The sequence below is a fragment of the Somniosus microcephalus genome, chromosome 1 (genome assembly GCF_052327205.1).
Source record: "Somniosus microcephalus isolate GS21.2 chromosome 1, FLI_Smic_1.0, whole genome shotgun sequence".
In the NCBI taxonomy this organism is placed as follows: Eukaryota; Metazoa; Chordata; class Chondrichthyes; order Squaliformes; family Somniosidae; genus Somniosus; species Somniosus microcephalus.
The window spans coordinates 245,323,496-245,347,035 of NC_140987.1; the positions used below are offsets into that span (position 1 = coordinate 245,323,496).

General features: G+C 46.3%; 1 protein-coding gene across 1 annotated transcript in view; it reads right to left on the reverse strand.

Moving 5' to 3' along the window:
* The window catches only part of LOC147124689 (ADAMTS-like protein 1), a 111,558-nt gene extending 88,298 nt beyond the window's left edge, over positions 1 to 23,260 (reverse strand). Inside the window, exons 1-3 of the mRNA XM_085991610.1 lie at positions 23,136 to 23,260; positions 9,884 to 10,066; positions 8,660 to 8,794 (exon numbers count right to left, since the gene is read on the reverse strand). Coding sequence (XP_085847736.1) covers positions 8,660 to 8,794; positions 9,884 to 10,066; positions 23,136 to 23,151 — 334 coding nt within the window. The 5' untranslated portion in view covers positions 23,152 to 23,260. The remainder of the gene's footprint in view (positions 1 to 8,659; positions 8,795 to 9,883; positions 10,067 to 23,135) is intronic.
* Positions 23,261 to 23,540: the final 280 nt, after the last annotated feature.

The window sequence follows — 23,540 nt, forward strand, 5'->3', positions numbered from 1 at the left end:
TATCTCCTCGGCCCAACATCTTTCTCCGAACTAATAATCACTGATTCCTCTCCTTCACCAATTTCTAATACACCTCCAGGTTTCACCTAATTATATCCACTGCCTTAAGCTTGAGTAATGACCTTGCACGCAAGACTTTATTGAAGGCTTTCTGCAAGTTGCAGCACATCACATAATTGATCTTTCAAACAGCCACACAAGATTTTCCTTCTTTAAAAAGGTACAGGAAGTTGATCAGGCAGAATTTCCCCTCCTGGAACTATGCTGACTTCCATTTATCAGATTTTGTTCCCAATAATTTTTCTATTTTTATTAACATAAGACTAATGGGTCTTTAGGTTATGCTTGACACCTTGTTTGGTGCCATGTTGGTGTGTTTCTAATCCAATGGGTCTTCCCTACATTCACCAACTTCCTCATGATGAACATAAGAAATAGGAGTAGAAGTAAGCCATACAGCCCCTCGCGCCTGCTCCGTGCAGTCAGATGACTGTCTCTGTTTTGTAAATTTTGTTTGTAATACCACTTAGCACCTTTGGGCGTACACTGTCCACCCTGAGGTATTCTTTCAATGTAGGAGCAGAGCAGAAACTTTTGACCAGCTAATATCACAGTAACCGTTGTGCATGGTTTGGCATCTTGTATAGATTCTGGGAAAAGTCCAGAAAATGAATCACTGGAGGGAAGTTAATTAGCATTCCTTCATGAAGCGGAGTGAAAATGATATGTTTCCCAAGAAACTGTTGGGATGGCTCCAAAGTGTATGAAGCAGGTGCCTGTTCCAGATTTTGCCTTTATTATATGGGGAAAAAGTAGTAGCGATTGTATTCAGTGTGAGGACGGGAGTGGTACAGTGAATGTGGGCAATGAAAATCAGTGACAAGACAGTGGTTATAGCTCTCAACATGTCATGGAAAAATCTAGAATGGGCTCGACAGCAACTTCGAGAATAGCAGAAAAACAGACTTTGTTGAAGCAATAGGCCTGGCTCCATGATTGGACACGCCCAGCGAGGGGCAGAGCCTGCAGCGTGCGAAGGGGCGGAGCCTGTAGCGTGCGAAGGCCCACACACTGCACATTTCTGTCCATAGGATTGGACAAGCCCAGTGAGGGGTGGAGCCTCCAGTGAAGAGACGGAGCCTGTAGCGAGCACAGGCCCACACACTGCACATTTCTGTCTATAAAATTGGTCATGCCCAGTGAGGGGTGGAGCCTCCAGTGAAGAGACGGAGTCTGTAGCGAGCACAGGCCCACACACTGCCCATTTCTGTCCATGGGATTGGACAAGCCCAGTGAGGGGTGGAGCCTCCAGTGAAGAGACGGAGTCTGTAGCGAGCACAGGCCCACACACTGCCCATTTCTGTCCATGGGATTGGACAAGCCCAGTGAGGGGCAGAGCCTCTAGTGAAGAGACGGAGTCTGTAGCGAGCACAGGCCCACACACTGCCCATTTCTGTCCATAGGATTGGACAAGCCCAGTGAGGGGCAGAGCCTCCAGCGAGAGCAGGTTCACACACTGCACGTTTCATTCATTTTAATGTGCAATCGGGATTTTGTTTCTAGAATCAAGTTAATAGACTTTGGAGAGGAAAGGGAGGTTGGATGCAAGGGCAACGGGGTCAATGATAGGATTTTAGAGGAGGGGTAATAATGGCAGATTTGAAAGGGAGGGGGGACAGTAATCGAGGTCAGGGAGCCGCTTACAATATCAGCTAACATCATAATCTACCCTATCATGGATTCTATCCCACCCATTTAATAGCCTGAATCACAAAAATAATCTGCAAATTTTCAGTATAAACATCAATTTTCTACTGTGCAATGCATTGGTGTAAATGTTGGAGCGGACCGAACATGGTTGCTTCGGGACTTTGCCCCTCGGACAGGACGGCAGGGACTTGGGAGAAGGGGAGAGGGCGGACTGTTCAAAAAGGGCGGAAGAGAGAAAACGGGGAATTACAGACCGGTAAGCGTGACATCGGTAGTGGGGAAAATGCTAGAGTCCATTATAAAGGATGTAATAGCAGAGCACTTGGAAAAAAGTGACCGGATCGGACAAAGTCAACATGGCTTTACAAAAGGTAAATCGTGCTTGTAATGAAATCTGTTTGTCTTGATCCTGTATTCGTTTTGCACTCATGTATATTACCCTCCCCCACTGTGTATAGTTTCACTTCCTCTTTCCCGACTAACCTGGGAGGTTCCAGGTCTTGGCTCTTGGCTCCGCCCCTGACTTCTCTTACATAAAGATCCCAGGATCTGTATGACTCATTCCTGTGAACCAGTCGGCGTGTTGAGATGTTAGCTCTGATCTTAGTGATTAAAAGCCAACTTGTTTAAGTCTATAACTTCTAGTTTTGTGGTTATTGAAGGCCCATCAATTTTAATCACTAAAGAATACTAGGATGGATCGACTCCTAAAACCAGAGCGTCTGGACTTGGATCCACATTCTGCTGAAGCATCAAATCAATTTGGACACTGGCTCAAATGCTTCGAACTCTTCGCGGGGGCCTCATCCGCTAGTGAGGTAGATAAACTGAGTCTACTGACTACTCGCGTAAGTCATCGGATTTATTCGTTCATCCGGGACGCCACCTCTTACACGGAGGCCATCACTATCCTGAAGGCCCAATACCAGAGGCCGGTAAACGAAGTGTACGCCAGACATCTGCTGGCTACACGCAGGCAGCGACCAGAGGAATCAATGGACGATTTCTTACAGGGCCTAAAGGACCTGGTCCGGGACTGTAACTGCAAGGCCGTGATGGCCAACGCGTACTCTGACGAATTGGTCCGCGATTCCTTCATCACGGGCCTCAAATCGAATTATATCCGGCAGAGACTGCTGGAGAAGGAGGTCCTGGACTTAAAAAAGGCAGTGGCCACTGCGCGATCGCTGGACGTGGCCCAGAAAAACTCTGACTCTTATTCTTCTGGCCATGCGGCCCTCACCGCCTCGTGTGCGCCGAGGGGGCCGCCATCTTGGAATCAGCCATCTTCCCCATCCAGGTCTCAGACCAGCGCTACGCTGCCGGAGTCCCCACACAGAAGTTCACCGAGGAGTCCTATTACAGCAGCAATGTCTCGAGGCCCGAAATGCTACTTCTGCGGCCAGGCCAAGCACCCCAGACAACGATGCCCAGCGAAGGACGCTACATGCTTCAAATGTAAGAAAAAGGGGCATTTTAGCAAAGTCTGCAGGGGGAATCCGATTTCCAACTCCGTCACCGCCTCATGCGTGCCGTGCGGGCCGCCATCTTGGGATCCGCCATCTTTTCCCGATTCAACAGCCGCCCAGGGCCCAACAGTGGCTTCGATCATGGTGGATCAATCCAGGCCACACCCGTTGACAAAATCCATGATGGACATACAGGTAAACGGGAATTTAACGAAATGTTTAATTGACTGTGGGAGTACCGAGAGTTTTATCCACCCTAGCCTGGTACGGCGGCACTCATTAACGGTAACCCCTACATGGAGCAGAATTGCTATGGCTGCTAAGCCCCACACTTTGGACATTTTGGGCTACTGTGTGGTAACACTGACTGTAAAAGGCACGGACTACAAGGATTTTAAACTCCTCGTGATGCCAGAACTCTGTGTTAATGTAATCTTGGGCCTGGACTTCCAGTGCCACCACGAAAGTGCCACACTAGCATATGGCGGGTCCCAGCCGCCACTCACAGTCTGTGGCCTATCAACCTTAAAAATCAGCCCGCCCTCTTTATTCGCTAATCTCGCTCCGAACTGTAGGCCCATAGCGACCAAAAGTAGACGGTACAGTCTGGAAGACAGACACTTTATCAAGGCGGAAGTGGACAGACTCCTGCGGGAAGGCATTATTGAATGCAGTACCAGCCCGTGGCGTGCCCAAGTAGTCATAGTTAAAAATAGCGAAAAGAAACGGATGGTAATTGACTACAGCCAGACTGTTAATATTTATACCCAGCTGGGCGCCTACCCTTTACCCCGCATATCAGAAATGGTCAACCAGATTGCGCAATACCGAGTCTTCTCGGCTATCGACCTCAAATCCGCATATCACCAGCTCTCCATTAGAACGGAGGACCGCCCATACACCGCCTTCGAGGCGAACGGGCGCCTCTACCATTTTCTCAGAGTGCCCTTCGGAGTAACAAATGGGGTCTCGGTCTTCCAACGTGAGATGGACCGCATGGTTGACGAGAATAAACTACAAGCTACCTACCCCTATCTGGACAATGTCACTATCTGCGGGCACAACCAGCAAGACCACGATCTAAATCTTGCGAGATTTTTAAAAACTGCCCTAAAGCTGAATCTAACCTACAACGAAGACAAATGTGTCTTCAACATAACCCGTCTCTGTATCCTCGGCTGTGTGGTGGAAGATGGGGTAATTGGACCGGACCCTGACCGATTACGCCCCCTAAAGGAACTGCCCCTGCCACACAATCCCAAAGCTTTAAAAAGGTGCCTGGGATTTTTTTCGTATTATGCCCAATGGGTGCCCAATTACTCTGATAAGGCCCGACCCCTCATTAAATCGACGTCCTTCCCACTATCAGCTGAAGCTCGGGAGGCTTTCGCCAGTATTAAACAGGACATTGAAAGGGCTGCAGTGTGTGCAGTGGACGAATGCATTCCCTTTCAAGTCGAAAGCGATGCGTCAGACTTTGCCTTAGCTGCGACCCTCAATCAGGCTGGGAGACCTGTGGCCTTCTTCTCCCGAACCCTTCAGGGACCTGAAATCAGGCACTCTTCTGTCGAGAAGGAGGCACAGGATATAATGGAGGCAGTGCGGCACTGGAGACACTACCTAGCCGGCAAACGTTTCACCCTGCTCACCGACCAGCGGTCGGTGGCTTTCATGTTTAATAACAAAGGGGGAAAATCAAGAATGACAAAATACTCAGGTGGAGGATCGAACTATCCACGTTCGACTATGATATTATGTACAGGCCGGGAGCCCTTAATGAACCCCCAGATGCCCTATCGCGGGGAATATGTGCCAGCATTCATACGGACAAATTACAGGGTCTCCACAACGACCTCTGTCACCCAGGGGTCACCCGACTATACCATTTTATAAAGTCCTGCAATCTGCCCCACTCCATCGAGGAGGTCAGGGCAATGACCAGAGCCTGCCGCATCTGTGCGGAATGCAAGCCTCGTTTCTACAGGCCTGACCGTGCACACGTTATCAAAGCCACACGGCCATTCGAGCGCCTAAGTCTGGACTTCAAGGGACCCCTTCCCTCTGCTGACCGTAACGTATACTTCCTCAATATCATCGATGAATATTCCCACTTCCCCTTCGCCATTCCCTGCCCAGACATGACCAGTGCCACGGTCATCAAGTGTCTCTGTAATCTATTCTGCATGTTTGGCATGCTGAACTACATACACAGCGATAAGGGGACGTCATTCATGAGTGACGAGCTGCGCCAGTTCTTGCTCTCGAAGGGGATAGCCACTAGCAGAACCACTAGCTACAACCCCCGGGGTAATGGGCAAGTGGAAAGGGAGAATGCTACTGTGTGGAAGGCTGTCACATTAGCCTTAAAGTCAAAAGGCCTTCCGACCTCCCGCTGGCAGGAAGTCCTCCCAGATGTGCTCCACTCCATAAGGTCTCTGTTATGTACTGCCACTAACGTTACCCCTCACGAAAAGATGTTCGTTTTCCCCCGGAAATCCACCTCGGGCATATCTCTACCTGCGTGGCTGACGTCTCCGGGGACAGTACTATTGCGGAAGCACGTGAGAGGCCATAAAACGGACCCCCTTGTGGAAAAGGTACAGCTCCTCCATGCAAACCCTCAGTACGCCTATATCGAGTACTCTGACGGGCGAGAGGACACTGTTTCCATAAAAGACCTCGCTCCCTCGGGGAGCAGAGAGAACGATGGGAGACTACCCAATGAAGACCTACACTACAAAGAGACAGGACGCCCAGAGGTATCAATACCCAACTTTAACCTGGAGGACACTGCAGATAACCTGGAAGACACTGCGGAGGCCCGGACAGCGGAGGAACCAGAATCCACTCCCCTAGAGGCACCCCAACCGGCTTTGCGCCGATCACTGAGAACCGCAAAACCTCCTGACAGACTCACTTATACCAACTTTTAAGAAACATCACCCCGATGGACTAAATCTATAGAAGGGGTGAATGTAATGAAATCTGTTTGTCTTGATCCTGTATTCGTTTTGCACTCATGTATATTACCCTCCCCCACTGTGTATAGTTTCACTTCCTCTTTCCCGACTAACCTGGGAGGTTCCAGGTCTTGGCTCCGCCCCTGACTTCTCTTACATAAAGATCCCAGGATCTGTATGACTCATTCCTGTGAACCAGTCGGCGTGTTGAGATGTTAGCTCTGATCTTAGTGATTAAAAGCCAACTTGTTTAAGTCTATAACTTCTAGTTTTGTGGTTATTGAAGGCCCATCAGTGCTTGACTAATCTACTGGAATTTTTTGAGGATGTAACTGGTAAAATAGATAAGGGAGAACCAGTGGATGTGGTGTATTTGGATTTTCAAAAGGCTTTTGATAAGGTCCCGCATAAGAGATTAGCGTGTAAAATTAAGGCACATGGGATTGGGGGCAAGGTATTGACTTGGATAGAGAACTGCTTGGCAGACAGAAAGCAAAGAGTTGGAATAAACGGCTCTTTTTCCGAGTGACAGGCAGTGACTAGTGGGGTACCACAGGGATTGGTCCTTGGACCCCAGCTATTCACAATATATATTAATGATCTGGACGAGGGAACTAGATGTAATATCTCCAAGTTTGCAGATGACACAAAGCTGGGTGGGCATGTGTGCTGTGAGGAGGATGCTGAGAAACTCCAGTATGATTTGGACAGGTTGGGTGATTGGGCAGATGCATGGCAGATGCAATATAACATGGATAAATGCGAGGTTATCCACTTTGGGGTCAAAAACAGGAAGGCAGATTATTATCTAAATGGCAATAGATTGGGAGAAGGGGAAGTGCATCGAGACCTGGGTGTCCTTATGCACCAGTCACTGAAAGTAAGCATGCAGGTGCAGCAGGTGGTTAAGAAGGCAAATGGTATGTTGGCCTTTGTAGCAAGAGGGTTTGAGTACAGGAACAAGGATGTCTTGCTGCAGTTGTACAGGGCCTTGGTGAGGCCACATCTTGAGTATTGTGTGCAGTTTTGGTCGCCTTATCTGAGGAAGGATGTTCTTGCCATGGAAGGAGTGCAGCGAAGATTCACCAGGCTGATACCTGGGATGACGTATGAGGAGAGATTGGGTCGATTGGGCTTGTACTCACTGGAGTTTAGAAGAATGAGAGGGGATCTCATCGAAACTTATAAAATTCTAACAGGACTAGACAGACTAGATGCTGGAAGGATGTTCCCGATGGTCGGGGAGTCCAGAACCAGGGGTCACAGTCTAAGGATAAGGGGTAAGCCATTTAGGACAGAGATGAGGAGGAATTTCTTCACCCAGAGAGTGGTGAACCTGTGGAATTCTCTGCCAAAGAAGGCAGTGGAGGACAATTCATGAAATATATTCAAGAAGGAGTTGGATATATTTCTTAAGGCTAAAGGGATCAAGGGATATGGGGAGAAGGCAGGAACGGGGTACTGAATTAGGATGATCAGCCATGATCTCATTGAATGGCGGAGCAGGCTCGAGGGGCCAAATGGCCTACTCCTGCTCCTATCGTCTATGTTTCTATACCTTCTGACTGTCACCGTCCCACATCAATGGGGCATGTGGGAGTTCCTGGACTACAGAAATGCAGTGTGCTACCTGCTAGCCCAACGGAACCCAGGTGTGCTGGGAGCAGGTGTGGGTTCAATGATGTGCCTTTCACAGACCTCAAATTGCCTGAGGGAAAAAGTAATTGACTTCTGAGGGAAACAATCACCTTGAACAGATAGCCCTAAAGCTTCTTTAGAGTGCTCGCCCAGTGTCCTGACTAACATTCCACCCAAAAGCAGACTTGACTGGTTATTCATCTGTTGGTTGCTTGTGTGATTTTGTTGGGAAAAATTTTCAGGGAAGAGCCGGGGACTGGGATTAATTGGACAGCTCTTTCAAAGAGCCAGCACACACACTATGGGCCAAATGGCCTCCCTCTGTGCTGTATGATTCTATGAAAATGTGTTGTCATGTTTGCCTACATAACAGTCACAGTTAATTAACTTTATGTGAAACACTTTGCAACATTTTGCATGATATAAGTGCAAGGATCGTATTTCTAACACACAGGAAACAGCAGACCGATCTGGTGTGGAATGTCTTGAAATTCTATTTTTGCTACATTTCAGTACCATAAGACAAGCTTCTTCTTAAAATCCATGTTTTTTTAAAACGTTGAATTCTCCCTAAGTTGCAACATCACAAACACTTTCCAAGGTTAACTGTACTTTTAAAACCTGACATTCTGATGTTCGGATGTACTGGAAAGACGATGGAGGTGATGCTGTGGAAGATTCACAGTGAGTGTCTTCACTTGCTGACCTTGGTTTCAGGGCTCTGAAACAAGCCCTCACCCAATTGGTTTGTTTCTTATCACAGTCTCCTGCTGTGCTCTCACTAACCTCCTTCCAGTGAATGATAGTAATTCCTGAGCAAGGACTGCAGTGTTTGCGTGCATTATATAAAGAGCTACACAGTCCATAAGATATTCCACTTACCAACCACAACACTGCTTCCGGAACTCAACACTTCTTTGGTTCCAGGAACAGTAGCAAGTACCGTGTGAACATCGTACCCAGTAACTGCGAACACTACCTCCAAGTCCTTAGATTCTGGGTATGCCTTTGGGGGATCTGTAACATATTGAATGTTGAATAGAAGGTGTTTAACTGAAAGGATGGCAGAAAATTGGATATTGAAGCAGCTGGTGAGGTTTGTCAGGATGTTACTGGGTACTGTTGTGTTATGGCCGTGCTACCCATCGCACAGGAACTGGAAAACTGAATCTATACATTTTATATTAAGATCACAAACCCGTTCAGACAGTGTAGCACTGACTGCAGACAGTGTTTACTTAAACTGACGTCTTCTCTGGTTTCCTCGCAATCGAACTGACACAATAACCATGAACACTGAGAACATCCATTAGTAGAAGCAATGAATCAAAGTAAATGACCAACCGCTGCAAAAACAAAATGGAATAAAAGGCTCAGAGCAACTTTCCAGCTGCATTGTGCTGTACAATTTGTATGATTACTTTGAACTGATGATAACATCAAATTTAATGGACAAGGAAGACGGGGGGGGGGGGCGGAGGCGAAGGGAAGATGGGAGGGTCAGGGAGGGCGGGGCGGGGGAGGGAGGGCGTGGTGGGGGAAGCAAGGGGGGAGGACGGGTAATGGGAGAGAGGGGAATGGGAGAAGGGAGGGGTAGGACGGCGGGAGTGAAGCCGGGAAGGGGGGGGGGGGGAGGAGCGAGAGCGGCAGGGGGGAGGGCGGGGTGAGGGCTGGCGGAGTGAGGGCAGGGGTGGGCAGGGGGAGCGGGGGCGGGGATGGGCAGGGGGAGCGGGGGCGGGGATGGGCAGGGGGAGCGGGGGCGGGGATGGGCAGGGGGTAGGGAGGGCAGGGTATGGAGGGAGTGAGCTGGAGGATTTTTGTGGAGCCCAGCGGAACACTCAAACAAAATCTTAAATGAAAACAAATGTTTAGCTTTTGGGACTGGCCCTCCAGCGATCACATTAAGGAGAGGAGAAGCTATGAATTAAAATAAAAACATTGGGCAGAACGCTGGGGATGAGCTGATAGGGAGAAGAAAGGTTTGGAGGCAGAGAGATAATCTGGAAGAGGGCTATGTCAGTGCTGAATGCTGCCCACCACCAGCAGGGATGCTAATCATTAGAAACCTATTAGCGACTGGCGATTAATTAGTAACACGTTTCTTACCCTGTAATACCAGACCTGTTGTTGCTGTCACTTGGCCAAGAGCATTTGATGCCTGACAAGTATATAATCCCTGGTTGGCTAAAGTGACATTGATTATTGAGAGGGAACCATTCTGGAAATGCTGAACATTCGCATCTAGTGGACCCTGGTCCTTTGTCCAGGTGACTGTAGGCTCAGGAACACCTACAAACAACAAGGGTGGCAACAATGAAAATAGATTCAACTTCTTTTTAAATTGTATGAAGATTAAAATGCAAAGACTTTATGCTCCATACACAGATTATGGAATACATTAAATGACTAACTTTAAATAGCAAATTAATCAGTTATATCCTTTGAATTTTCAGGTTTGTATTTCTTTACGAGGCAAGTGGATTATTTGCCATAACTCCTTTCTCGACCCTTCTGTGCCTGGTTATTTATAACTACTTACTTAGTGTGCATGGTGCCAGCATTGTATGCTATTTTCAGTACTTGATGTGGCAATTTAAAGAAATTATGAGCAGAATTCACTGGCCGGTCATGTCAATGCCTCTATTTCTACATTTTGTGATTAGCTTGTTATTTTTTTTTAGCACTTTAGCAGTATATTTTCCTCTGTTCTTTCATGTCTGTACATGTTCGGAGAAGCAACAAGGCGATTCTATGCTAAATACTTAAGTGACACTTTATATTTTTCTCTAATATTACAGAATGAAAAAAATATACTGCTTAACAAGTAAATGGCCGCTTTGTGATGTGATAAGGACAGGCAGGATCACCCAACGTCAATCACTAAATTGTTAACAGAAATGGGCATTCCAATGAAACAAAGATATGATTTCTGTTTACAAGTGACAACAGATGATGTTGGAAGTGATAACCTTCCATTGATTTTTGATCATCTAAATTAATCTCTGATAATGCAGGTTGAACCCCGGTAATCCGGCACCCGACGGTTCGGCACCTTCAGTGGTCCGGCACGAATTGAAACCGGCGGTCTTTAGTTTGCGGAGCAGCCGCTCGGCGGCGCCACCGTTTCCCGCGATATAAACATTGTTATTTTAGGTGTTATTTACCTAACCTTCGGTGGTTCGGAATTTTCAATGGTCCGGCACTGGCCTGGTCCCGAGGGTGCCGGATTACCAGGGTCCAACCTGTACTGTGCCTCACTGAGCCTCAGAATTAGACACTAAACTGATCAGCTGATATTTAAAGATAAATGTATTATTAAAAATTGCACACTAAATGGGTAAATGGGTGAGATAAGTACACACGATCACTTGTAGCACTCCTCAATTAATTTGCCGTTATAGCCCCAAAGTAACATACTGTAGTTATGAATAAAGTGGATGATGATGTGCTGATTTGTTGTTACTCTGATCTGCTCATAACCCAGCACTTTCACTGCCTCGGGGGGTTTATGCAAAATTGTGGTACTTGGGTAGCAAACTGTACTACACATAATAAACAGAGACATTCTTATTGTGGGATTAATCACTTGCCTTATTGAAGGCATAACACAAATGCTCAGAGAACACTACTTCAGAAATATCTTTATCCCTCTATTATAACACAGATAGAGGATAAGTAGTAAAGATCTGAAGAACAATTACAGTGAAAGTGCATGTGTATTATTATGGAGTGTTAGTTTGCCTTTATTGGCATTAGGTATTATATCTATATATAAATGATATCACTGTAAAAGGTGCTTTGAAAAAATTATTCCTTAACCATTTGAGGGTTTCAATAATATTTCTACACTTGAACAGAAGAAGATTAAAAACATTTAGCATTTTTAAGAATGCTATAAATTAGCAGTGCCCAGGAATACACACTTCCCATTTTCACTTTCTACAGTATTTACCTTCGCAACTATAAACAGGAATAACGGACATGTTTTAAGAGCTGAATCAATCTTTCAATCTTGAAAAGGTTAAGTTCCACTAGTTATGATAATTATTGCATACATGTACAAACAGAAAAATAATTTTTAACCATCTTTTAAAAATCTTGATTTATTATTTACTAGGCAACTAAAGTGTAACACACACTGTGCCCTGAATTGAAGCATCTACAATCGATGCACATAAGCTTTATTCATGCTATAGAGAAAAATGGAATCCAATAGCATTTAGTTTTACATTTTTTTAATTCCTTGTTTTCCTTGTTGGAGTTAGAGTTAGGGTAAAACCAACCACGGGAGTGCTTTGTAAAAGATTCTAACACCATCAAATTCGGTTCACCCAGCTGGAATAGAATGGCTTATATCAGACACATTTACAAAAACAGACACACTCAAGTGGGTGAGTTGTTCCACCTATGAGCCCTGGAGGCATTAGTAAATGGAGCAGGTGGTCAACATGAATTCCCAGCAGCAGCACTGCACAGCTAGACATCAGCAAAATCTGGTTGTAAAGTATAATGAATTAGAGCTCCCAGATATTCATGAAGTTGAGTTTTCTGATTAGCCAGTATTGTGTTTAACGTAAAATAATGCAGAGAGAGGAAGCACACAATTCATGGGCCACCTTGCACAGAGCATACGGTGCCCCAGGCTGGGAGCTGAGGGCAGGCAACACCAGTCAGGTACCACAGACCTTTTATTTCAGATTTCCGGCATCCGCAGTATTTTGCTTTTGTACCACAGACTCGATGTGACTGATTCACAGAATGCAGGACCCTCACAATGCAAAGCCCAGAGAGGGCCAGGATCACTCGTATCCCAACAGGCTGTCCGTGAAACCCTGCAGCCAGCTCCTTTCATAAGAGAATCAATTAGAAGTTGCAGTTTAGATATTAGGTGCCATCCTCCAGCACGAAGAGGGAGCGTGCGATAGAACACGTTCATGCGATTCAGAGAGTGGGGCAATGGCCTTAGTTTTGGAATGCTCTAGCAAAGTTACAGTTTTGGTTTCCTTATCTAAGGAAGGATATACTTGCCTTGGAGGTGGTGCAACGAAGGTTCGCTAGATTGATTCCTGGGATGAGAGGGCTGTCCTATGATGAGAGATTGAGTATATTGGGCCTTTACTCTCTGGAGTTTAGAAGAATGAGAGGCAATCTCATTGAAACATACAAGATTCTGAGGGGGATTGACAGGGTAGATGCTGAGGGGTTGTTTCCCCTGGCTGGGGAGTCTAGAACTAGGGGGCCTAGTCTCAGGATAAGGGGTTGGCCATTTAAGACTGAGATAAGGAGGAATTTCTTCACTCAGAAGGTTGTGAATCTTTGGAATTCTCTGCCCCAGAGGGCTGTGGATGCTGAGTCTTTGAGTATATTCAAGGCTGAGATAGATTTTTTGACTCTAGGGGAATCAAGGGATATGGAGATCAGACGGGAAAGTGGAGTTGAGGTCGATGGTCAGCCATGATCTTATTGAATGGTGTAGCAGGTTCGAGGGGCCGTATGGCCTACTCCTGCTCTTATTTCTTATGTTCTTATGTTCTTAAAGAGCCAGCACAGACACAATGGGCTGAATGGCCTCCTTCTTGCTGTAAACATCTATGGTTCTACACACCACTCAATTTATTGAAATAAAATTTAAGCACTTGATTTGTACATTATTCTGGCTTCTTGTATTGTGTCTATTCTGAGACTTTTCTTCTTGATGTACTCTGCCTGAGATTTTTCAAAATATGGGTCCTATTCTGCTCGAGAATGACTCATGAGTCAAGAACACCTTCTACATAACATAGGCACTGTGCAAATATAGTAACTGATACAGCAATGGTGGCACCACCAGAGCCCACTAGAACATGATTCTGCAGGCACATAAGCCCGTTGGCTCAACTGCTAGCCAACCCATCTTCTTCTTCTTTGGCAGTCCCTCAGAACCGAGGATGACTTGCTTCCATACTAATAATGAGTTCTCAGGTGACTGATGAGTCCAATGCAGGACCTACAGTCTCTGTCACAGGTGGGGCAGACGGTGGTTGAAGGGGCAGGTAGCTGGGGTGCTTGGGTTGACGTACGCTCCTTCCGCTTGGCTTCTGCTTGCTCCCGGCGAAGAGACTCGAGGTGTTCGGCGCCTTCCCGGATGCTTCTCCTCCAGTTTGTGCGGTCTTGGGCCAGGGATTCCCAGGTGTCGGTAGGGATGTTGCACTTTTTTTGATGGTGTCCTTGAAGCGTTTCCTCTGCCCACCTGGGGCTCTCTTGTCATGTCGGAGCTCCGAGTAGAGTACTTCTTTTGGGAGTCTCGTATCGGGCATGCGGACGATGTGGCCCGTCCATCAGAGCTGATCAAACATGGTCAAAGCTTTGATGCTGGGGATGTTGGCCTGAGCGAGAACACTGACGTTGGTGCGCCTATCCTGCCAATAGATTTGCAGGATCTTGCGGAGGCAGCATTAGTGGTACGTCTTCAGTGCTTTGAGCTGCCTGCTGAACATGGTCCATGTCTCTGAAGCATACAGGAGGGGCGGGTATCACTACTGCTCTGTAGACCATGAGCTTGGTGCTGGTTTTGAGGTCCTGGTCTTCAAACACTCTCTTCCTCAGGCAACTGAAGGCTGCACTGGCACACTGAAGGCGGTGCTGGGCTTCGTCATCGATGTCTGCCCTTGTTGACAGTAGGCTCCCGAGGTATGGAAAGTGGTCCACGTTGTCCAAGGCCTCGTCATGGATTTTGATAATTGGGGAGCAGTACTGTGTGGCGGGGGCAGGTTGTTAGAGGACCTTTGTCTTACGGATGTTTAGTGTAAGGCCCATGCTCTCGTACACTTCAGTGAAGGTGTTGACGATGATTTGAAGTTTAGCCTACATTACACGGCTCACTGACTGTCATTATGTACCTTGCACAACATATACTTACACTAGGAACATCACAATATCAGATATGACAAAGAAAATCCGTAATAAAAAGGTCTTTTTGATAATGTAACATCAATAAATGAAAGATTAATATGTTAAACAACATCTTTCAAAAGTACAATCTGGATTTTAAAGTCGTATTTCATGAGATGTTCTGCAAATGATTAACAGATGAACATGCTCGGAAGGTACCATTTGCAGACTCTGGCACCACCAGAGGGCAGCAGAGCATTTGTAGAAATGATCAAAGTTCCCTTATATGTAAATATTTGACATAGATAGAAAACTATATCATACACCCACACAAAAACATTAATGTTACAGGTACATATAAAAAATGCTATATGATTACATATTCTCAGAGAGACAACACACACTGAAAAAACAATAAGACACCCACTTTGATTTCCACCAGCTTTGTTCAGTAGTGTTTCCCTGTCTAATTGCTCCACCTCCTGTCCCGTACATTCTCACTCCCACCCTCTTCTGTGAAAACGGAGATCACTGTATAGCCTCACTGCTATTCCTTCATCCTGCATAAGAAGATTTCCTTTTTATCTTTAATTGGCTCTACCACTTCTTTTACTTTTTATGTATTTATAAAATCCTTTACTACTTCCCTTTCTGTTACCTGCCAGTCTTTCTTCATATCTCCTCTTAGCCGTTCCTGTCTCGATCTGTTTGAACATTTACCATTATTTCTGCACCATCTGATTTGATATTTCGGCTTTGCAGTGAATCTGGACATGTTTCCTTTTTATCTCATTGAATTTGTCTTTTTTTTAAATCAAGTACAAGTTTGATTTCCCCGTACTTGTCAATTCTTATATCAAAATGAATTATGTTATGCTAATTATTTCTGAGATGCTCTTGTCCCCTTAAAGTGCCTAGAATTAGATCCAGCAATGCCCCTTTGTTTTACTAAAAACACACTGATCTAGCGTGTCAATCGTTCAGTTGGTAGCACCTTCACCTACTGAGTCAGAAGGTTGTGGGTTCACAGTCCCACTCCAGAGACTTGAGCACAAAAATCTAGGCTGATTCTCCAGTGCAGTGCTGAGGGAGTGCTCCATTGTTTTTTGGATGAGATGTTAAACCAAGGCCCCTTCTGCTCTCTCAGGTGGATGTCAAAGATCCCATAGCACTATTTCGAAGAAGAGCAAGGGAGTTATCCCCGGTGTCCTGGCCAATGTTTATCCCTCAACCAACAAACAAAAAAAACAGATTATCTGGTCATTATCACATTGTTGTTTGTGGGAGCTTGCTGTGTGCATATTGGCTGCCGCATTTCCTACATTACAACAGTGACTACACTTCAAAAATACTTCATTGGCTGTAAAGCACATTGGGACGTCCGGTGGTCGTGAAAGGCACTATACAAATACAAGTCTTTTTTTCTTCTTTCTTCCTAGAATGCTGAAGAAAGTAAATCTTTTTGGGATTTGTCTCCAATGTGTTGTCTTTGGGGAAGGCCCTGGGGAGAAGGGATGATCACTCTCTCAGTTTCAATGGGCTAGTCATTTGTTCCCCACCATCTTCAAGGCGTTACCGCTCTGCTGTGCCAGGTGAGAGGCTTCACAATCTCCCCCCGTGTATTTTACTTTATATTAACTTGCAAACATGCTTTTTTGAGCTGTTGACTACCGTTAATGGCTTTGCTTCCCAACTGGCAACAGTAACATCGACATGATTAATGATCTGCATGTGTGCTGTGTGCTTGTCTGCTGGACACTTCCTTTCACAGGTGGGTTAGTCACGTCGTAAACAGGATGGAGATATGTTACTGCCTCAGCCTGGGAACACCAGGCCAACCAAATCTAACCAAAATGTTAGATTTCTTCCAAGAGCATCAGACCCCAAGCAGCAGCCAACAGCCAAAGGGCTGAATGTGGTAACGGATCCAAGAGTAACAACTTCCTTTGAAAATAATATATCAGCGATAATCATCACTGAAGTAAAACAAAACAAACAAGTAACATTATCTCGCTAATGCCTGGCTTGGGAAGGATGGGAATGAATGGCCCGATCCATTAGTTTACAGTCCTTGCATTATCACTCTTTAAGAAAGGTTTAAGGTTACAATAAAATTTTAAAGAATTAAAGATCAAAGATTTAATAAAAGAACTAAAATCAAACCAAATGGTTCTGAAAAGTATTTATGCAAAGGACTATTAGTGCAGGACTGTCACGATCCCCATTCATTCTGATCTAGTATAGAATTCCACACAAGTGCCAGGCAATGACCATCTCCAACAAAAGAGAGTCTGACCACCTCCCCATGACATTCAACGGCATTACCATTGCCAAATCCCCCACCATCAACATCCTGGGGGGTCACCATTGATCAGAAACTTAACTGGACCAGCCACATAAATACTGCAGCTACAAGAGCAGGTCAGAGGCTGGGTATTCTGTGGTGAGTGACTCACGTCCTGACTCCCCAAAGCCTTTCCACCATCTACAAGGCACAAGTCAGGAGTGTGATGGAATACTCTCCACTTGCCTGGATGAGTGCAGCTCCAACAACACTCAAGAAGCTCGACACCATCCATGACAAAGCAGCCCACTTGATTGACACCCCATCTACCACCTTAAACATTCACTCCCTCCACCACCGGCGCACCGTGGCTGCAGTGTGTACCATCTACAAGATGCACTGGAGTAACTTGCTAAGGCTTCTTCGGCAGCATCTCCCAAACCAGGTACCTTTACTAACTAGAAGAACAAGGGCAGCGGGTGCATGGGAACACCACTACCTCCAAGTTCCCCTCCAAGTCACACACCATCCTGACTTGGAAATACATCGCCATTCCTTCATTGTCGGTATGTCAAAATCCTGGAATTCCCTCCCTGACAACACTGTGGGAGTACCTTCACCACACGGACTGCAGCGGTTCAAGAAGAAGGTAGCTCATCACCACTTTCTCAAGGGCAACTAGGGATGGGCAATAAATGCTGGTCTTGCCAGCAATGCTCACATCCTGAAGATTTTTTTTTAAAAAAGAACAGTGACATCAAGCAAGTGGTAACAAGGTTGCAACCTAATCAGGAGATTCATGGTAAACCACCAACAAAAAAATCAGAATGATTCAGACTGAAAAAAAGTGTCCAGAACCTTCTGATTGAGGTCCATATACAGACAGCAGTTAAGGAAAAATCACTGTGGTCATTTCTAAGGATGATCAATTTGCTATTGTAGGATGTATGAAGAAAGTGGGAAAGGGGGGCTACGGGGAAAGGGGGGGGGGAAACGGGGCCATGCAGCTTTAAGGCAGCGTGGAGGCTGAGGCACTGCACTGCCCTTCAAAGTAATTCGTTGCATGTGAAGTACTATGAGCCGCTTCTGAGAGACTGAGGTGATATATAAATTTAAGTCTGTTGGAGCAATTGGAAGATGGTAACTGTATGATTATTTTAAAATGGTTAATATTTATGCGTGTATTATGTTAGAAATTTTATTTTTGGGGTGCATAGTGGGGCAAATGTGGAACTATTACACCAGCTGCATCTTGCAATTACTGTTTGCTGGACAGTGGATGAATAAAATGTTTTTGATAGCCTGTGATTGTGTGGAGAGGTTTCACGTGATAGGATTGGTGAACAAGGTAGAAAATAAACAAATTTACCAATTAGACAGGAGAAAATACAGAAGGAAACAGACCGACTCGGTGGTCACAGTGCAGTAAATGACAGAGACAAGGGCCGCGATTTTGCTAACCTCAGCGGGTCCGTGGTGGGTGACGTCGGTGGCGGGTCCCAACCTCGCTGCTAGCTCCTTCCTGCTCTGAGAAATTAATTTACCTTGATGGGGCTTGTTAAGCCCGCCCAGCACATTTGCCGGCCAATTAGAGGAAGCGGGTCTGTTGATGTCATTTGATCCTCAAAAAATTTTTTTGAGGATGTAACTGGTAAAATAGATAAGGGAGAACCAGTGGATGTGGTGTATTTGGACTTTCAGAAGGCTTTCGATAAGGTCCTGCATAAGAGATTAGCGTGTAAAGTTAAGGCACATGGGATTGGGGGCAAGGTACTGACTTGGATAGAGAACTGGTTGGCAGACAGAAAGCAAAGAGTTGGAATAAACGGGTCTTTTTCCGAGTGGCAGGCAGTGACTAGTGGGGTACTGCAGGGATCGGTGCTAGGACCCCAGCTATTCACAATATATATTAATGATCTAGATGAGGGAACTAGATATAATATCTCCACGTTTGCAGACGACACAAAGCTGGGTGGGCGTGTGTGCTGTGAGGAGGATGCCGAGAAACTCCAGGATGATTTGGACAGATTGGGTGATTGGGCAGAAGAATGGCAGATGCAATATAATGTGGATAAATGTGAGGTTATCCACTTTGGTGGCAAAAACAGGAAGGCAGATTATTATCTGAATGGCAATAGATTGGGAGAAGGGGAAGTGCAACGAGACCTGGGTGTCCTTGTGCACCAGTCACTGAAGGTAAGCATGCAGGTGCAGCAGGTGGTTAAGAAGGCAAATGGTATGTTGGCCTTCGTAGCGAGAGGGTTTGAGTACAGGAACAAGGATGTCTTGCTGCAGTTGTACAGGGCCTTGGTGAGACCACATCTTCAGTATTGTGTGCAGTTTTGGTCGCCTTATCTGAGGAAGGATGTTCTTTCCATGGAAGGAGTTCAGCAAAGATTCACCAGGCTGATGCCTGGGATGGCAGGAATTACGTATGAGGAGAGATTGGTTCGATTGGGCTTATACTCGCTGGAGTTTAGAAGAATGAGAGGGGATCTCATTGAAACTTATGAAACAGGACTGGACAGACTAGATGCAGGAAGGATGTTCCCGATGGTCGGGGAGTCCAGAACCAGGGGTCACAGTCTAAGGATAAGGGGTAAGCCATTTAGGACAGAAATGAGGAGGAATTTCTTCACCCAGAGTGTGGTGAACCTGTGGAATTCTCTACCACAGAAGGCAGTAGAGGCCAATTCATTAAATATATTCAAGAAGGAGTTGGATATATTTCTTAAGGCTAAAGGGATCAAGGGATATGGGGAGAAAGCAGGGACAGGGTACTGAATTTGGATGATCAGCCATGATATCATTGAATGGCGGAGCAGGCACGAGGGGCGGAATGGCCTACTCCTGCTCCTATCTTCTATGTTTCTATGATGACGCGTCAGCAGCTGGTTTCCTTAAAAGGGACCATGGCCAAACTTATTTTGACATTTTGCTGTCAGTGTTCTACAGCATTGAGGTGCTGCAAATACTGACAAGCACTGCACAGAGATGCAGGGCTGCACCCAGGCTCTTCCATGACTCCTTCTATATGCTTATGGCGTGAATCACAGCAAGCAGGGAGGTTCTCTTCCCTTCCCATGGACGGAAGAGACCTTCCCAGGAGATCAACACAGCTGGGTTGCACATTGCAGGGATGTGGTCAGGAGGACCTGGGTGCAGTGCCACAAACATTTCAATGATCTCAGTAGATCACGAAACATTACTGCAAAGCCACACTCAACCTCATCCTGTCGTCCCACTCATCACATCCCCATCACTCTACCTTCCCTACCCTACTCCTGCACATCCTTACTCACATCAACTTACCTTGCACCTCCACCCATCCCTCGCTATCTACATTATCACTTCCCCATCTCACTAGCCACCCCTCACACTCACCCTCATCCTTGTCCATTCAGACCAACTAACAACACACAAGGGCAGGCACTTGGGTGTTTTATGCAATGCTCATGTAAAGGTTCTGTTAATGTGCTGTCAAACGTTGGGTGCTGATGCCCTGTGTCCTGTGCAGCATCAGGTGATTGCGGAGAAGGTTGGTGGTGTTGTTGGTGCTGCTGGTGTGCCTGGTGCTTGGGCGTAAATTTCCATTTAATACCTTTTGCTTTGTACCATCATACCTTTTGTCATTTAATCTCTGCTGCCTTCCACCCCATCACAGACCTTCCCTTTTGTTCTTTCCTCCCATTCCCCCTTTCCCTGCCTCTACACTTGCTTAAAATCTGTGACATCTCTAACTTTTTCTAGTTCTAACAAAAGGTCATTGACCTGAAACATTAACTCTGTTTCTCTCTCCACAGGTGCTGCCTGACCTGCCGAGTATTTCCAGCATTTTCTGTTTTTATTTCAGATTTCCAGCATCCACAGTATTTTGCTTTTGTTCTACTGTGATAAGTTCCCTCAAGTCACACTCACATGATGGTATTGAGGATCATCTCGGAGGACCCGAGACAGATGGCAGGTGTGATGGCAGAGTCCAATGAAATCCTCAGTGACCATATGCGGGAGGGATTTGACACAAAGCAGCACTCTCTGGAGTGGGTGATGCCACCATGAACATTTGCATCAGTCCCCTCCAGACCAGTCAGTGCATCCAGTGTGGAAGCTTTAACCACTGGCCTTCAGGTCTTGGGGGATCATTTGGAGAGAATGATGGGCAGCAGCTTCTGAGAGTGTCAGATTGACATCTCTCATGGTCTTCAGGATTTAACCGATACCATCAGGTCTGCCTCCCTGCCGATCAGGACCCAGCACAAGTGGCAAAGCTAGAATCTGCCATCATGATGCTGGCATCTCTCCTGGTGAAACCACGTGATCTTTCCAGCCTAACCTCTCAGATTCCTGCTCTCATGTAGGTGTCAGAATACAAGACCAGGCTGTTCATACACCTACAATGGTGAGGATCCTGCTGAGGAGCCCTCCAGGACTCAAAAGCCCCAATACCAGGGTCACCTTAGTGCCAAGAAGCTCATGATACCACAGCAGAGCCAGGAACTACTTGCCTCCCTGGTCCTCGGTATCACCATTGCACAGGATAGGGACTAGGACAGGGGCCAGGACAGTACAGAGAGGAGTGAAGCACAGTGAAAAATATATATGTTCACAGTGAAACCACTTTCATATGAAGTTCAGTGTTCTGAAGTGTGTTCTCTGTTTTTGTGTTTGAGAGAATGTCAATTTGCAACAGGAGACAGTTTTCCGTTTATGCCTCCCTACTGAACTAATGCCAATGAAACAGATCTTTTCTGTGATATCATGGAGGAAGCACCATGATCTGAAGACTCTGGTGAAAGGTACTTTCTAGTTGATCTTCTCCTTTTATGTAGCCTTCTCCCGTGTACCTCTGTTATTCTTCCCCCGCTCCTGTTCTGCCTCCATTATCGGACATATATGGGGATGCCTGTAGTGAACACCATGGTGAGAGCTCCTTTACCAAGGGCAGGAAGCAAACGAATTTCCTGCCTGAAACTGCTGAAAGGCAGCTCGCAGAATCCATTCCCAGTGCCACAGCTGAGAAAAGATTCTTCCAATGGCTGCAGAAGCTGATACTTCAGACAAAGTTCATAGACATTCAAAGCCTGTGAACTCAACCACTTCCTGGTCTGAGACTCACGTGGGTAACTTGACCACTTTACTACAAGCTTAACTTAAATCAGGTGCAATTCTGGTGTAAACAGCAGAACTACAACAACTTTGTCCCTTAAGAATCTTAGGCCTAGAAATTCACTTGGGCGCGGGCAGCTCGCTCGCGCCCAAAAGTTAGCGCTGGGCGGGGAGGCATTAGTGCACGCCGTATATTCGTCTTCTGCGCCCCAATTCGGAAGCGGGCGCTATACCAGGGTGTGCCCGCCTCCGTTTGGGGCGCTGCAACTGAATATCGGCGCGCTAGTTGCCGCAGCGCCACCCGATGCGGTGCGGCAGGCTGCGGTACTGCAGGCCTCCTCCTTCTCTTAAGGGGGAGGTGCCTGCAACGGCCGGAGCCCCGATCGCGAGTGCCGGCAAAAGAGCCCGGCACAACGGAGAAGTGCCGGGCTCCACGGAAACCAGCCGGCAATGCCGCGGGGGGGGGTGGAGGAGGCCGGGGAAGGAGGTGCGGGCAGGCGGCCGCCGAAAAAGCGGCCGGCCGCACCTTCCGCTTTAAAGCGCCCCACTATGGCAGCAGGACGGCCCCGTTTTCTGGTCGCTGTTTGCGCCCGCTTCGGAGGAGGCGGCCGCAAATAAATATGGGGATCGGCGCGGTTTTGGGGCGTTACGGGCCACCGCGCACACCGATGATGTCATCGGTCCCGGCGCAGCGCTAACGGCTACCGCCGCCAATACCGCTGCACTCAATTTCCGCGCTACCATCCCGCCGGCGCAAAAGACCTCTTTAGGCGCTAAGTGGGCGCAAGGCCCACTGAATTTCTAGGCCTTATAATTTTGGGACTAACAAGTTTGTCCCATTTTTATGATACTATTTAACCACCTCCCAGAAGGAATATCTTATTAAGAAGCAAACTATGATCAGTTTAGTGTTTAGTGGAAATACAATTCTGCCATGGGGCTGAGAATTAATTCCTCGGATACATTCGGATCATTTCTTGTAACATACAAGTCGTGAGAAAGCTCCACTCTTAAAACTTTATACGTAAAACATTTCCAGATAATTATTTGTTTCATTGTCATTTGAAACAGTATGTATTAATTTAAAGGCAGTCTTACCATTGGCTTGGCACATGATTGTGATATTGGCTCTCAACCTTGCTTTCACAACACTTCCCACAGCCACACTGACAGATGTTGAATTAATGTTCACCAAATCATGTTTGGACACTCTAATTACTGGCTTCCCTATGCAAAATAAAACAGATGGTATTGTGTGTAACCGCTAAATATCCAGGAAACTTCAATTAATGAACCACTTTTCCAAAACAAAACAATGGAAATTAGTGCAAGTATCTCCTTTCTGTTTACATTATCATTTATATCAACAGTTGTAGTTTCTAAGATTCCATGAGTTGTAGTTTAATGCTTTGTTTACAGCTACCCTTGTGGTTCAACTGACCGGACAATTGAAATCTTTACCAATGAGTTTTTAATGTCCCTAATGGAAAGTGATAAAAGTGT